The 12,505-nt window shown below is 36.8% G+C and overlaps 1 protein-coding gene across 5 annotated transcripts in view; it reads left to right on the top strand.

The window, feature by feature from the left end:
- Noc3 (Nucleolar complex protein 3) overlaps positions 1 to 12,505 on the top strand; it is a 504,473-nt gene that overhangs the window by 393,855 nt on the left and 98,113 nt on the right. For all 5 annotated transcript variants that reach the window (XR_011018581.1, XR_011018582.1, XM_068228554.1 and 2 more), the window contains exon 11: positions 2,190 to 2,371. Coding sequence is in view for 3 of the 5 variants with exons in the window: in XM_068228554.1 (XP_068084655.1) it covers positions 2,190 to 2,371 (182 nt within the window). In the remaining 2 variants the exon portion in view is untranslated. The remainder of the gene's footprint in view (positions 1 to 2,189; positions 2,372 to 12,505) is intronic.

A 12,505-nucleotide genomic window follows, 5' to 3' on the forward strand; every position in this document is an offset into this window, starting at 1 on the left:
CTGGGACACAGTGTTGGAGGAGGAGTGGTGGAAAGTGGAGAGGAACCATGTTTGCCCCTACCCTGCTACAGCTGGATAAAGGGGGATGATAATGATGATGATGATGATGATGATGATGATGATGACACAACACTGATATCAGGAAAATCCTAAAGCATGTGCCTACTCGATGGTTATCACTAAGAAGATAGGATTTTGCCGCAGTGGGACCCTTTGGTTACTTTATTCAGGAGCGAAATTGTGAGTAAGGATTCTTAGCTGGGAACTCTGGAGACGTACAAAATTCCGAAGCACAGTCTAAATGCAGATGGGTCTTGTCTGAAAATGTGAAGCATTGTCATAACATTTCACCTCTTTCCTCAGTTAAAAGGAAAACCCAGTCATCAGTGTCACCCAAAAATAAACTACTTATGACACTAAGAGCCATGCTTCATCACATGAACGACAACTGTTCATGCTCCTTTCATCAGATTTACACAAATCTTTTTGCCTTTTTCTCTCAAGTTTTATGGATATCTTTGAGAATCCAAACATAGCTCTTCAGACAAGTATGCCACACATACACTTATTGAAGTCAATTTTGGAGGAACTATTGAAGAATGGGATGGCAAGGTTTGTGGAACGACACGTTATCAAAAGCTCCTCATCTCCTTGATGTATATTATCATACTCCAGCTAACCAAAAGGATGATTGTGATCTGATGATACGGGACTCTGCGTTTTAGTGAACACTTTGAAGTCTGAGGAAAAGTGCATATTCTTTAAGCCTGTTTATCTTTTTTTGCCGAACCGTAAAAGAGTAGTTAGTGGGACATAAAACAAATAACATTAATTATCTTCCTTTGCCACACTAGACCATACATTTCATGTTTACTGAGAAACAAGGAGATGACTGTGTGGTAGAGTTGATCTTGCTGTGATTGTCACGACAATCTTGCACAGTTTATCTGTTTCGGACACATTAGACCATACAGGACATGTTTACTGAGAAACAAGGAGATGACTGTGTGGTAGAGTTGATCTTGTTGTGATTGTCACGACAATATCACACAGTTTATCTGTCTCGGCCACATTAGACCATACAGGACATGTTTACTGAGAGAGGAGAGGGCGGCTGTGTGGTAGAGTTGATCTTGCTGTGATTGTCACAACAATCTCACGCAGTTTATCTGTCTCGGCCACATTAGACCATACAGGAAATGTTTACTGAGAGAGGAGAGGGCAGCTGTGTGGTAGAGTTGATCTTGCTGTGATTGTCACAACAATCTCACGCAGTTTATCTGTCTCGGCCACATTAGACCATACAGGACATGTTTACTGAGAGACGAGAGGGCGGCTGTGTGGTAGAGTTGATCTTGCTGTGATTGTCACAACAATCTCACGTAGTTTATCTGTCTCGGCCACATTAGACCATACAGGAAATGTTTACTGAGAGAGGAGAGGGCAGCTGTGTGGTAGAGTTGATCTTGCTGTGATTGTCACAACAATCTCGCACAGTTGATCTGTCTCGGCCACATTAGACCATACAGGACATGTTTACTGAGAGACGAGAGGGCGGCTGTGTGGTAGAGTTTATCTTGCTGTGATTGTCACGACAATCTCGCACAGTTGATCTGTCTCGGCCACATTAGACCATACAGGACATGTTTACTGAGAGACGAGAGGGCGGCTGTGTGGTAGAGTTGATCTTGCTGTGATTGTCACACAATCTCGCACAGTTTATCTGTCTCGGCCACATTAGACTATACAGGACATGTTTACTGAGAGATGAGAGGGCAGCTGTGTGGTAGAGTTGATCTTGCTGTGATTGTCACGACAATCTCGCACAGTTTTGGGCTTTATGTGTTACTATGTGACAATTTCATTTTATTGAACAGAACTATTTGTACTTTCTTATCGTGTGTTATTTTTAATTTTTTTTTTCTCACATTTAGGACATAACTCTTTTTACTCTGTCATCCTTTGTTATTTTCACTTTGATTCTCTCACATTGTGGTGTTCACACTTTTATTTTGAGGATACAAGTCTTTGTACTTTCTTGTCCTTTGTTATTATTACTCTGATTCTTTCACTTTTTTTTTCTGGGAGAGAACTGTACTTTATCGTCCTGTGTTATTGTTACTTTTGTTTTCTAGGAGAGAACTGTCTGTACTTTCTCATCCTGTGTTATTATTACTTTTGTTTTCTAGGTAGAAATTATTTGGACTTCCCCATCTTGCTCCATACAATAAACTCTGCCATCATTCAGTGCTCACGGAGAGTTTCTCGTCAGAGAGTGTTTGCGTTTGTCAAGAGACTGAGTACATTGGCTTTGCAGGTGTTGCATAATGGTTCTTTGAGCTGTTTGGTTCTCATCAAGAGAATTATACAGGTAAGTTTTGGAGGAAGTCATTGTAATGGTGCTTGTTAACTCAACATTATACCAGGTACTCAGCTGACCCAGCGTTTTCAGTTGTGTGTAAGGGATTTGTAATAGAAAACTTGTTAGGATTCTAATATACCTTTCCCATTCCTCTGCCGAGCAAAGGATGGACTTTCAGTATCAACTGATATAATTTCCTCTCTTTTACGTCGCACTGACACAGATAGCAATAGGAGTGGGAAAGAAGCAGCCGTAACTTTAATTAAGGTACAGCCCCAGCATTTGCCTGTTGTGAAAATGGGGAAACTACGAAAAACAATGTCTCGGGCTGCCGACAGTCAGGTTCAAACCCACCATCTCTTGAATGCTGGATACTGCCACACTAAGGACCGTAAATATTGAGTGACATTCTTGAAACTTGCTTTGTTGAATTTTACACTTACTTTCACATTATATTATATTTCTCATGGGAGACCAAGATCTCAGTATGACAAACAAAGGGCACTGAATAATCCTTACAGTGTTGTTTTCAAAATTTGGCAGCGAAAAGTTTGAGTGCACGTATTATTTGGTACTGAGAAATTTGGAAGTCAGTACTTTTCCTGCCACTCTGTGCGTCATTTGCATGGGATTGTTTTAAGTGGTGGTGTATTTTCGTGTTACAAGTAATTCACGTCTAAGATAAACTCCATTTTGTAAATTCCCCAGCGGAAGAGAGTATATTGTGGAATAAATTTGCAACTCTCTTAATGAACAGACATACAGTAACTGTTGTATAGTGCATGGAAAACATGGATATGTAAATATGTGAGTGAAGGGGGACAGTTCGGATGTGCCATGGATTACATGTTATAATTCTCATGTTAGGTCCGTATTGAAATGTACGTAAATACAAAGTATGTTACAAGTGTTTATTTATATATCCACTTATTCAATACAAAGAGATCTTTTTAGAAATTAAATATTATTATAAAATGTTAAGAGACATGTTTCGCCCATATTAAGGGCATCATCAGCCTCAAATTCAAACCTGTATGGTGAAAAATCAGGATCCTGATGCTCTTACAAAAAGAGGATATCATTATAGGTGTCAGTCTAAACATACAAAATATTAGAATGTCCTTGGCTAAAATTGCAGTATCAAGCTGCATGTCATAAGTTCACATGAATATACTTTCCGGAGCGTTGAAAAACTTGTTGGGGTAGGGCAGTAAACAGCTCAGTCTTAATAATGAAACAGAAATGTGCCTCCTTGAAGATGATAAGAAAAAGCAAAGCTGATACACTGTTACAGATGTCAATATCGTATGTTGTGATAAGACAACAGATCTCTTAAATGGCTGTTCAGCTGCCTATAGTCTATTTAACTGGCTGAAGGAGTGAAAGTTGAATGTGTTATGATAAGATAACAGTCTTACTTACGTAATTGTGGGAGCAAGGAAAAAGCATTCGGTTGTCTATAGATGTATTTATCTTATTTGAAGGACGAAAGTCGAAGGTTTATCGACGTTGATAGAGCTCTTTGGTGTGAAGTCGGTAACAAGAGGAGAGTGAATGCTTAGGAAGGTATTTTTGAAGAGAATGTGGGTTTAAAGAAAGGTAAAACATGGAATATGTATAAAAACACTTACCCTTTCGTCTGTGAAGATGTAAATCAGTTATGGAAATGTTAGTTGAAGAAAAATAACGTTATGTGTAGGTTCATTTATTTCTTTGACTGTTAATGCAGTTGCTATGGTAGCGTTGAATGACTGACACTTGTACTTCTGGTATTGTATCGATGTGAGATTGGCGGAGGAGGGTGTGGTTGAGAGGAGGGGGTAGGCGGAGCGTTAAATTTATGTGTTGTTGGTTGCGAGAGATTTACATGGTCGGACAGGGAGGGAGTCGTGTTGGGTTGCGGGAGAATTGTGGGAGCGGGCATGAAGGGAGTCAAGTTAGTTAAAGTAGTGGAGGTTCTAGAAGATGTTAACTTAAGATTTTTAAGAATGTAGTTATGTTTTGAATTTAGAGTTTGCAATAATTTGGGTAAACTTTCGTATAATGGATTCTTGACTTCAATTAAATCATTGAGGTTTAGATTTTTATTGTAGTGTTGGTCCAAAAATATATAGATGGTTTCAAGTTCATTCATCAACTTTCCTTTGTCTACTCTTTTAATAATTGTGAGGTCTCTTTCTATTGTTGTGAAGTGATGTCCTGTTTCTTTCATATGGGAGCTCATTGCTGAAAAATTATTGTGCTTAATGGCATTATAGTGTTCTAAGTACCTAGTTTGAAAACTCCGGCCTGTTTGACCAATATAAGAAGCGTTGCATTGCGTGCATGTGAGCCTGTATATGCCTGATCCTGAGTAAATGTTTTTGCTTGAATTGACTGTGTTGTGATTAAAAAAATAATTTTTGGTTAGTGTTTGTTGTTCTAAAAGCTATACTGGTATTTTTGTTTTTTATTGGGTTCAAGATCTGGTGAACATTTGGATTGTTGTAGGTGAAGGTAACGAATTTGGACTTTTTGGGTTTGTCAGGGATGAGGTTTGTTGTTAATTTGAATTTGACCTTATTTATTAAACGGTTAATCATTTCAGGTTTATATCCATTGATTTTTGCTAAATCCTTTATATAATTTAGTTCTGTTTGAAGGTTCTTGGGTGTGAGAGGGATTTTTAAAGCTCTGTAAATTAAACTGTGAAATGTGGCCAATTTATGGGAGTTAGGATGTAAAGAAGTATTTTTGATTGTTAATGGGGTGTGAGTAGGTTTTCTGTAAATTTTAAAATCGAAGTTGCCATTAATATGAGTTACTGTGAGATCTAGGAAATTTAAGGATCCACTGACTTCATCTTCCTTGGTGAATTTAATATTTTGGTCTAGGTTGTTTAAATAATTTAAAATATCGGTACTGTTATTGAGATCTTTATTGATTATTACGAATGTGTCGTCTACTTACCTAAGCCATAAGCTAAGGCCTTTTATTTTATTTATTATTTTATGATGTTCTAAAGAATCTAAATAGATGTCAGCTTAGATGCCTGATAAGGGATCACCCATAGCTAGGCCATCTTGGTGGTAAATTTTACCATTAAAGGTGAAATAGTTGTTTTTTAGCACAAAATTTAGGATTTTTATGAATTCTTCTAACTCAAGCTTGCTGAGGTTGCTGTGTTTTGCGACGCTATTCTCAATCATTCAAAATTAATTAAAGAGGTAAAAAACAAAGTAAAAGATAACAACATAATAGTAACTAAAGCCGATAAAGTAGGGACAATTTTTTTAATAGATAAGAAAGATTACATTGAAAAAACAGAAGAATTTTTCACAAATGAAACTTACACAATAGTCAATAAAGACCCCCACAATAAGAATCCAACGAAATTTAAAAACACTATTAAAGAATTCCACATTTTTACTAAATGAACAAGAACAGCAAAAACTAATCCTTATGAACCCTAAAACCCCCACAGCCAGAGCATTGCCTAAATTACATAAGAAAAACACACCCATACGCCCAATCATCAACTGTAGAAGTAGTCCGACATATAAAACCTCAAAATATATCCACTATTTTCTAAAAAGACATTACAGGTTCAACAATAAATCCCCCTTAAAAAATTCAATAGACTTCTGCGAAATTTTAAAAAAATTCACCTTACTACCAAATCACATTATGTGCTCTTTTGACATTACTAATATGTATTCTAATGTACCAACAAAGGAAACTGTAAATATTATCAAAGACAACCTCGCAAAACACAGCAACCTCAGCACGCTTGAGTTAGAAGAATTCATAGAAATCCTAAATTTTGTGCTAAAAAATAACTATTTCACCTTTAATGGTAAAATTTACCACCAAGATGGCCTAGCTATGGGTGATCCCTTATCAGGCATCTAAGCTGACATCTATTTAGATTCTTTAGAACATCATAAAATAATAAATAAAATAAAAGGCCTTAGCTTATGGCTTAGGTAAGTAGACGACACATTCGTAATAATCAATAAAGATCTCAATAACAGTACCGATATTTTAAATTATTTAAACAACCTAGACCAAAATATTAAATTCACCAAGGAAGATGAAGTCAGTGGATCCTTAAATTTCCTAGATCTCACAGTAACTCATATTAATGGCAACTTCGATTTTAAAATTTACAGAAAACCTACTCACACCCCATTAACAATCAAAAATACTTCTTTACATCCTAACTCCCATAAATTGGCCACATTTCACAGTTTAATTTACAGAGCTTTAAAAATCCCTCTCACACCCAAGAACCTCCAAACAGAACTAAATTATATAAAGGATTTAGCAAAAATCAATGGATATAAACCTGAAATGATTAACCGTTTAATAAATAAGGTCAAATTCAAATTAACAACAAACCTCATCCCTGACAAACCCAAAAAGTCCAAATTCGTTACCTTTACTTACAACAATCCAAATGTTCACCAGATCTTGAACCCAATAAAAAACAAAAATACCAGTATAGCTTTTAGAACAACAAACACTAACCAAAAATTATTTTTTAATCACAACACAGTCAATTCAAGCAAAAACATTTACTCAGGATCAGGCATATACAGGCTCACATACACGCAATGCAACGCTTCTTATATTGGTCAAACAGGCCGGAGTTTTCAAACTAGGTACTTAGAACACTATAATGCCATTAAGCACAATAAATTTTCAGCAATGAGCTCCCATATGAAAGAAACAGGACATCACTTCACAACAATAGAAAGAGACCTCACAATTATTAAAAGAGTAGACAAAGGAAAGTTGATGAATGAACTTGAAACCATCTATATATTTTAGGACCAACACTACAATAAAAATCTAAACCTCAATGATTTAATTGAAGTCAAGAATCCATTATACGAAAGTTTACCCAAATTATTGCAAACTCTAAATTCAAAACATAACTACATTCTTAAAAATCTTAAGTTAACATCTTCTAGAACCTCCACTACTTTAACTAACTTGACTCCCTTCATGCCCGCTCCCACAATTCTCCCGCAACCCAACACGACTCCCTCCCTGTCCGACCATGTAAATCTCTCGCAACCAACAACACATAAATTTAACGCTCCGCCTACCCCCTCCCCTCAACCACACCCTCCTCCGCCAATCTCACATCGATACAATACCAGAAGTACAAGTGTCAGTCATTCAACGCTACCATAGCAACTGCATTAACAGTCAAAGAAATAAATGAACCTACACATAACGTTATTTTTCTTCAACTAACATTTCCATAACTGATTTACATCTTCACAGACGAAAGGGTAAGTGTTTTTATACATATTCCATGTTTTACCTTTCTTTAAACCCACATTCTCTTCAAAAATACCTTCCTAAGCATTCACTCTCCTCTTGTTACAGACTTCACACCAAAGAGCTCTATCAACGTCGATAAACCTTCGACTTTCGTCCTTCAAATAAGATAAATACATCTATAGACAACCGAATGCTTTTTCCTTGCTCCCACACATTCAACTTTCACTCCTTCAGCCAGTTAAATAGACTATAGGCAGCTGAACAGCTATTTAAGAGATCTGTTGTCTTATCACAACATACGATATTGACATCTGTAACAGTGTATCAGCTTTGCTTTTTCTTATCATCTTCAAGGAGGCACATTTCTGTTTCATTATAAAGACTGAGCTGTTTACTGCCCTACCCCAACAAGTTTTTCAACGCTCCGGAAAGTATATTCATGTGAACTTATGACATGCAGCTTGATACTGCAATTTTAGCCAAGGACATTCTAATATTTTGTATGTTTAGACTGACACCTATAATGATATCCTCTTTTTATGGCTTGTAAGAGCAATCAGGATCCTGATTTTTCACCATACAGGTTTGAATTTGAGGCTAATGATGCCCTTAATATGGGCAAAACATGTCCCTTAACATTTTATAATAATATTTAATTTCTAAAAAGATCTCTTTGTATTGTATAGGTGGATATATAAATAAACACTTGTAACATACTTTGTATTTGTGCCATGGATGTCGCACACATGTTTTTGAATTAAATATCTTCAGTTTTAACAAACCTATACAAATACAAAATATCCCTTCCTAAAATTAGTGTACAGGGTTTATTCGCATCTATACTGTATGTATCGGTGAAGAGATGGACGCAGGATAGGGTGATGCTGAGAACATAATCACACCAGGCAATACCTTAACAATCAGAGTATTCCTTGACAAGGCCAGCAGGGAGCTATGTCATAGCGACGTGACCGAGTTGGTCTGAGATGCTGGCAGGCTTGTACTGGTAAGGTTAGTTGTGGATTAGTTGAAACAGTGGGATGAGAACATGATCGCACCAGGCCAAAAGAACAATTAGTTACATAGAAGATTGGACTGAGTAGGCTTGTAAGTGGATTGCACATAGTAGTACTTGTTGGTGAAAGTATTGTGGTTGTTATGCTGACATTGATGTAGCGGGAGGGAATAGAGCTTGATATGATTCGTTAAAAAATATCCTCTATGTACGACGTATGTGGATCTAGGTAGTAGCATATAGAACATGTGTTATAACTACATCCCAGAAGCTCATGCATTTGCAAGTTTTTCTCAGGGCTTAAAAATATATGCTTATACATTGTGTATGAATTATGGAATTTTCAGTAATAGAAGTCCGTTATAGCGAGAATTCACCAAAAAAACCCTGAAAAAGACACAATCATTCTCCTCGGTGATTTCAATGGTAAAATTGGTAAAGAAAAGTGCTACAGAAAAACCGCAGGAAGATTCTCAGCACACAAAAGGACCAACAAAAACGTCAAATGCCTCGTCAAGCTCTGTCAACAAAACGGCCTGAAAATCATGTCAACATCCCTACGTAAAAACCCCAATAAGCTCTTCACATAGGAATCACCCAGCACCTGCTGCGGCAAACACCAGATTGATCATGTCGCCATCTCCTTCCTAGCACAGAAAGAAGTACACAACGTCCAAGTCTGCAGAGGAGCCAACATTGACTCAGACCATAATCTAACGAGAATCAAAGTGAAATTTACCCCAAAATGCCTCTACCAGAAATCCAAGGCAAACAAAAAATTGGACTCGACACAAAAACATTAAATCTCAGCGAAATGTGGGAAAAAATCCCAGCCAAAACTTGGAACGAATTCCACGACAAAATCATGAAGAGTGCACCAGAGCAAATCCCACTACAGAGAAAGAGCAGACACCCGTTTTGGAACACCGAATGTAACCAAGCCATATTGAATAGAAGAAATGCATACCAGAAGTTCATCAGCAACCGTACACCTGAAAACGAAGAAAAATTCCGCGAAGTCCGCAGACAGACCTCTAAACTCATCAGACAATCCAAGAGGAAATACCTGTAGGACTAACTGAAGTCGGTTGAACAGGACTTCCGCAACTACAACACGAGATTTTTACAGCGTCTTCTGCAACAGATTAAATGGTTACATGCCCAAGAACCTCTGCTTCAGAAAACAAAACGGAAAATTGGCACTCACAGGTGACGAAAACGCCAAGGAACTCGTGAGATACTTCGAGTCACTACTCAACTGCCCAGAACCAACGGAAAGGTTTCCACATAAACCCCACCCGAACGCAAACCCAGACTCATCCCCACCTAAACAAGAGGAAATACACCGACACATACAACGACTGAAAAACAACAAGGCATCCGGAGACGACGGCATCGTAGCAGAGCTTCTTAAACATCTAGGAAATAATTCTCTCCAAGAACTCACACAAATTATACAAGAAATTTGGACAACGGATAAACTACCAGAAAATTGAACAAAAGCCCTCCTCGTTCCACTTCACAAAAGAAGTGACCGAACAGATGTGAACAATTACAGGGGAATTTGCCTAGTGCAAGTCGCATACAAAATCCTCTCCGCAGCCCTCCTCCATAGAACACAGGAACAACTAGAACCACTCATAGGTGAATACCAAGTGGGCTTCAGGCCCCATAGATCCTGTGCAGAACAGATACTCAATCTGAAAACCATCTTGAAACTACGATACACAAGAAAACAACCCACAATCTGCACCTTCGTGGACTTCCAGAAAGCATAAGACTCCATCGACAGGCAATCACTCTTCCAAACACTGAGTGAATACAGACTGGACAACAAGATTCAAAAAATTATAGGACTAACTCTCACCACCACAACCTCCCAAGTAAAATTCATGGAAAATATATCTGAAAAATGTCAGATAAAAACCGTTGTCTGACAAGGAGATGGACTTTCCCCACTACTCTTTAACATAGTCCTGGACAAAATCATGAGAGAATGGGAACAAGCTCTAAAAGCTCAAGGAAATTGGCAACTATTAAGTATGACAAGAAAATATGTACAAATCTCCTGTCTCGCTTTCGCCAATGATTTACAATGTTGATTAAGGATAAAAGGTTTCCAATAGAGTAAAATAATATATTATTATTGGTCCACCTTTTCAATACAAAATGAAAATTACATAGGGACTAGTTTCGACCTAGTAATAGGTCATCATCAGCCTATGTATACATAGGGACTAGTTTCGACCTAGTAATAGGTCATCATCAGCCTATGTAATTTTCATTTTGTATTGAAAAGGTGGACCAATAATAATATATTATTTTACTCTATTGTAATCACAGTTCAATACGGATCTATCATTATGAAACTTATTTCTTTTAATAAAAGGTTTCCACCGGTTCAATACATTAAGATAGTGACTTAATTAAAATATCACATATTTATTATTATCATTATGGTACCGGTTTCCGCACCTTCCTGTGCCATCATCAGCCGAGGAATTTTGCAAGGTTTTTTAGCTAATTACATGAAATCTTTGTACAGTATAGGAACATATCAGAGCATGCTGTCCTATGTTGTGAAGTTTTACAATTATGTATATACATTAAAATCTATGTGATTAAAATACAAAGACCGATTAATCTTTGTGGGATGTTAGACACGTCATAAAACTTTCTTGTATGTCAAAAAATTGTTACAGCTAAAATATATATGAATGGCTTTGAAGAGTACAAAGTATTCCTTTAAAAAATTCTGTCTTTAGACACATTCTAACATATTCAACTAACTACTGATTTCTAGAGGATTGTTCATTCTTATGTGATTAGAATACCTAATCATTGTTCATATTAATGTGAAACAGCTCCTCATAATATGTAATCCAGAAAATTCTATAATATACAGATTTTTGTTCTGTTAGAATGTCACAGTCTTTGTGTAGCTATTCTAAAACACCTCATTGTTGATATGTTTTAAGCATAAGCTCTGCATTTTAATGTTGATCGAAAATTAATTTAAGGCTAAGGTCGTGCGTCGATAGACAAGATCTTGAGAATTTCAATTATGAGGTGGATTTTAACAAGTTAATAGGGATCTCGAACCAACAGGGACCTAAAAATAGAGAACGAATTTATGAATTTTACGTTAGATTTCCGAATTCAGAGAAAGCGCTTTGTGAAAAGGAAAAGAACAGTAAGGAATGAAACTCACCTCTAACACGAAGTGGCCAAGCGTAGTGTATGTGAGGGACTGCATCAGGCATTCTAGCTAATATATACTTGAATCGTGCAGTCGAGTAAGGAACTAAGTCAGATTTTGCTACTTTTCAGGAGAGCAAAAAAACTGATTTTCTTCGACACGCTTCAATCAATAGTTCCCATTATTTTATATAATATTTAGATCAGTGATAGATATGTAACGGAGGTAACAGGAAAATGTTCAAGAAAAATTTATAAATTTTATGACCGTTTAAACTTTTTTGACTTAGTTCCTTTCTCCAATAACAGCGAAAAAAAATTGGCTGTTGGTAATAAATCTCTCATATGAACTATACCAACCTTTGTTATATATTAAACATAGCATAATGCAATACATAAGTACTGTATACAGTTTACCCAACAGAAAAAACAGAGAAAACAAATACAAATGACCTTGAAGCGCCAAATAACTGCAGTATTACAACCGAGACTACTAACCTAAGGGGAATTCATTGGCTGCAAAATAATGTCCAAATAAAATGCCAAAGCATCCTCATTCTAACATATTTCAACAGTTTACGCAAGTCCTTAATCTTCTCAGCTTTTATTGGAACCCCACCCTCTAGATGCTGCCATTGGTTGCAGGGAAAATGTGC

This window comes from Anabrus simplex, chromosome 7 (assembly GCF_040414725.1).
Source record: "Anabrus simplex isolate iqAnaSimp1 chromosome 7, ASM4041472v1, whole genome shotgun sequence".
NCBI lineage: Eukaryota > Metazoa > Arthropoda > Insecta > Orthoptera > Tettigoniidae > Anabrus > Anabrus simplex.